The 2,458-nt window shown below is 50.9% G+C and overlaps 1 protein-coding gene across 1 annotated transcript; it reads right to left on the bottom strand.

Moving 5' to 3' along the window:
* Positions 1–1,067: 1,067 nt before the first annotated feature.
* On the bottom strand, positions 1,068–2,105 carry LOC125521483. The gene has a single exon (XM_048686533.1). It carries the CDS (start codon positions 1,793–1,795, stop codon positions 1,268–1,270), a length of 528 nt encoding a protein of 175 aa, XP_048542490.1. The 5' UTR covers positions 1,796–2,105; the 3' UTR covers positions 1,068–1,267.
* Positions 2,106–2,458: the final 353 nt, after the last annotated feature.

Genomic DNA, 2,458 nt, shown 5'->3' with positions numbered 1-2,458 from the left:
GTAAACTGACCATTCAACTGTAGCCGTAAATGTCCGCAATAGTCTTCTATAAAACATGCTAAACATTGGTCAATTAAAGAAGAAAAAAGCCAAAATAACACCTTCGGCCAAAGAAGCAACATGCATTACATGCACCTTCAGCCAATGCAAATACAAAGCAATGCATTGCATTGCATGCAGCTTGCACCAAACACTTCCGCCAAAGCAATGCATTTTCGAAAAAAAAGAGATTAATGTCAATGTGTTTGGTGGAAGGTGTTTCAACATTTCGCGGAAGCAATGCATTTAGTAATAATTAGAGATTTTCGCTAAGTAAATCATGTTTGGCTAGCTAGGTATGTGCCCTCCGCCAAATCAAACTAGCTAGCTTGAAGCCTTCTTCCAAACATCGTGCTAATCACTTACTAATCACATTCTCCGCCAAATAGCATCGGCCTTTCGCCATCTTTCATAGACGAGGACACGTAGTGACTTTTCATTGCCAGACGGATGTTCGTGTTGAAGTGTATACGTGGATTTCCTAGTCTTTTCTATCAGTTCGGACTTTTAATTATGTTAGCGCATGAAGCTTAACATGATATCAGAGTCTAAGGTCTTGAGTTCAAGTCCTGACTTGACTAGTGCATGAAGCTTAACAATCCGGACTCTCGTAAAGCTTCCCATTGTTTAGTTTCGATTTGCGAGAAAATGACGTCCAGACCGCTCTGCAGACCGATGTGATATTATATTGAATGACAAACTATGACCGAACAACACGGTCCGAACAAATGCGGGCGATTTGAGAGTCTGCTTTGAAGATACCTAAATCCGGCATATTACTTTGGATACGGTCGTCACCTTTGGCGCTGCAGGCTCCAAGGCACGGTCTTTCTCGCGATCCTCTCCCTCGTCGAAATTGAACACGGTTGCCCCGTGAGGGTGCGCGTAACGCATTACCACATGGACATGGGAGTGACAAAAACAGATGCCCACCTGACCTCACTACTGATGTCAACTAAGAAAGCACCCTCCCCAACCACCGTGCCTCCAAGTTCCAATTTGTCGCAAGATCGAGCTACTTTGCCGTGTTAAAAAAAAACGACCACAAGCTATTTTGCCATGGCCGCCACTTCATTAGTTTGTCACCTGTAAATTCTTACACCAACACTGTATGTACAGCACCACGGAAGAACTCACCGCAGAGTGCATATTCTGCAGTATACAGGTTATCTTACTGGCCTGTGATAGTCTGATACCTAAGTAACTAGCATGCACATCCGAGCTACAACTACAAGACGACGTCGAATTGCACCATGGGGGTCGCCGTCTTGCTGCCGATGAACCGCTCCGACTGCGCCCTGCGCAGCGCGCTCGGGCCGGGGACGACCGGGGACGACCCCGCCTCCGGGCTGCCGCCGCTCTCCTCCGGGATGGACGTCAGCGCCCCGGACCACGGCGACCCCGTGCCGCTGTAGCCGCCGTGGCCGTACCCCTCGTACGCCCGGTAGCGGTCGTGTCTCGCCCCGCGCGCCGACGCCAGCCGTAGCACCTTGGAGAACAGCCTCCGGAGCAGGGCGGGAAGCCGCCTCGCGCGCTTCCTGCGGCCGGCTGGCTGGACGGCCGGGTCGGCGGCGGGGAGGTGCGGCATGGAGAGCGAGCGGCAGGCGAGCACGGCGGCGTCGAGCTGGCGCTTGAAGGCGGTGAGCTCGTAGGAGTCGTAGAGCGTGCTGCCGCAGTCCCAGAGCACGAGCGCGGCACCAGCACCACCACCACTGTCATCTGCGGGCTCGTGATCGGCTTGGACGTGCCTCGCCATCTTTATAGCTTTCCCTTTTTTGCTTGGATCAAAGCAGCAAGAAATGGATGAGAGGGAGGGGGAGAGGGGAGAGGGGCTGCTGGCTCGCTTTACAAGTGGGTGGAGGTGGCATGAACGCGCGGTGTGCAGCGTGTGATAAAGGCGACGAGGGAGCTCACGGCTCACACGACACGATCGACCTCCGTCTCCACTTGCGGCCGATCGACGTGAGAGAAAAAGGTGCAGAGATGGTGATCCAAAGGTGGATGTGGGAGTGGGACGCACTCTTTGTGGGGGGATTGATTAGGTGTAAACGCATACGCTTATCTGTCGCAGTAAGCACTTAATTTACTTGAGTGGCCTGACCATTTAACTTTGCATCATAATTTCCATGGTCTTCCTGACATCGAGGCGTACGTGGATATATCATATATGGACGCTTGTTTTGTTTATTGTTAGAAGGAAATCATGTCCACGTCTGTACTGAGCGAAGCCCAACTACTGCCTTCAGAACATTTTTTTTCCTTCAAACTTGCATGTCTTTCAGAGAGCAACAGCGGATAAACATATTCAATACAAATAAACTTTTATCGACGCATTCAAAGATCATTGCAGGAGGGCAAGCGGAATCAGACAAAGTTGGATCGGCGAACTTATCATCCATGCAACGGATGAATTATTCCA

This window comes from Triticum urartu, chromosome 7 (genome assembly GCF_003073215.2).
Source record: "Triticum urartu cultivar G1812 chromosome 7, Tu2.1, whole genome shotgun sequence".
Taxonomy (NCBI): Eukaryota; Viridiplantae; Streptophyta; class Magnoliopsida; order Poales; family Poaceae; genus Triticum; species Triticum urartu.
This window is presented reverse-complemented; position numbering and strand designations above follow the sequence as displayed.

Bases quoted from the DNA above. Each gene is read 5' to 3' on its own strand.
- LOC125521483 (XM_048686533.1), bottom strand. From the start codon at position 1,795: ATGGCGAGGCACGTCCAAGCCGATCACGAGCCCGCAGATGACAGTGGT.